The sequence below is a fragment of the Echinococcus granulosus genome, assembly GCF_000524195.1.
Source record: "Echinococcus granulosus chromosome Unknown EG_S00094, whole genome shotgun sequence".
Classification (NCBI taxonomy): Eukaryota; Metazoa; Platyhelminthes; class Cestoda; order Cyclophyllidea; family Taeniidae; genus Echinococcus; species Echinococcus granulosus.
In genome coordinates, this window is record NW_020170474.1 from 17,796 (window position 1) to 19,053 (window position 1,258).

At 49.4% G+C, this 1,258-nt stretch overlaps 1 protein-coding gene across 1 annotated transcript in view; it reads left to right on the forward strand. All coding sequences in view use genetic code 11, as the record gives it.

The window, feature by feature from the left end:
• EGR_08031 (hypothetical protein) overlaps positions 1–1,105 on the forward strand; it is a gene marked incomplete at both ends in the record, with an annotated part of 1,581 nt that extends 476 nt beyond the window's left edge. Inside the window, one exon of the mRNA XM_024497280.1 lies at positions 831–1,105. Within this exon, the coding sequence (XP_024348279.1) occupies positions 831–1,105 (275 nt within the window). The remainder of the gene's footprint in view (positions 1–830) is intronic.
• Between the last annotated feature and the right edge of the window lie 153 nt (positions 1,106–1,258).

Genomic DNA, 1,258 nt, shown 5'->3' on the forward strand with positions numbered 1-1,258 from the left:
TGCAGAAAGGTGGCTGGCTTTGAAGGAATGTCAATGACGAGAGGCATACCTTCTGATCGACGCTGACTGGAGGCTTAACGACGTGGATGGATGGAAAGGGCGAGAATGAGAGACGAGTAAAGTGAAACCCTCTTCTCCACCTTCCTCCAACTGATATCTTATTGCTCGATCAATGGTGGTCAATTTTATTAAGTTAAAGGAGCAAGCGGAAGCTGAAAAGACACAGCTTTTGGACTTGAATGTTGGGTGTTCTTTATGGGCGACGACAGTTGACTGAGGTGAGCAGTTGGTTTCATTCAGCCAGTCAACTAACTCATCTACCTCTCCTTTGTTCATTCGTTCGTTCCATTCACCGACAGTAGCCATAACCTCGTCAGCAGACGTCCGGAAATGGGAACGCAGGTTGACGAGACAAATGGAAGGTCACCGACTGTCAGAAGGCTTTCTCGCCTCTGATTGGGTGTCTGGGCTCACAAGGCTAATGTCAGATCTACGAATTTAGGCTGAGACATGCCTGATAGATGACGATGTCTTGCTTTCTCAGATGTGTCGAGGGGAGAAACAAGAGACTACGTGGGATGATGGTGGGGCGAGAAGAGTGTAGGAAGGAGGAGGGGTGTGGAGAATGAAGGAGACGGGGGAGGAGAGAGGGCGGAGAGAAGGCTTCCAGTGGTGCTGGTGTCTAAGATTAATGACAGTGCAAAATACACTTTGTGCGACCTTCCTGCACCTGGTGGAGAGTGCGGGGGAAGATCTGGTGCATCGCAGCCCATAATGACGTTAGGGCTGACTAACAGAGATCATTCTGTGAATGGATTGAGTAACTCTAGATCCCTCAGCTGACCATGCCAACAACTACGGCCATGACAATGGTGATGGTATCACCACCAACAACAACACCAACGAGAATGGCAACGAAAGATCCGACGTCATTATTACCTCAGTAAATGTAGAGGAAGAAGAGGAGAAAGACGACGACGACGATGATGATGAGGAGGAGGAGGAGGAGGAAAGGGGAATGGGAGAGAGGGAAGAGGAGTTGACTATTGTGCAGCTCAGTTCAGCAATAGCAACACTATTAGTACTAGGAACAGGATTAGCATGAGCAGCTGCAGCCGCAGCCGTAGCAATGCAAGCACAAGTGGGTAGCGTTAGCGCCAAGGAGGACAGACTTGTTGGACGAAGAGGGAGGAGAAATCGAGGAAGGGAGTAGAAAGTAAAGTGCAGACAACTGTTTTCTGTGCCAGCTCGTGCGTAT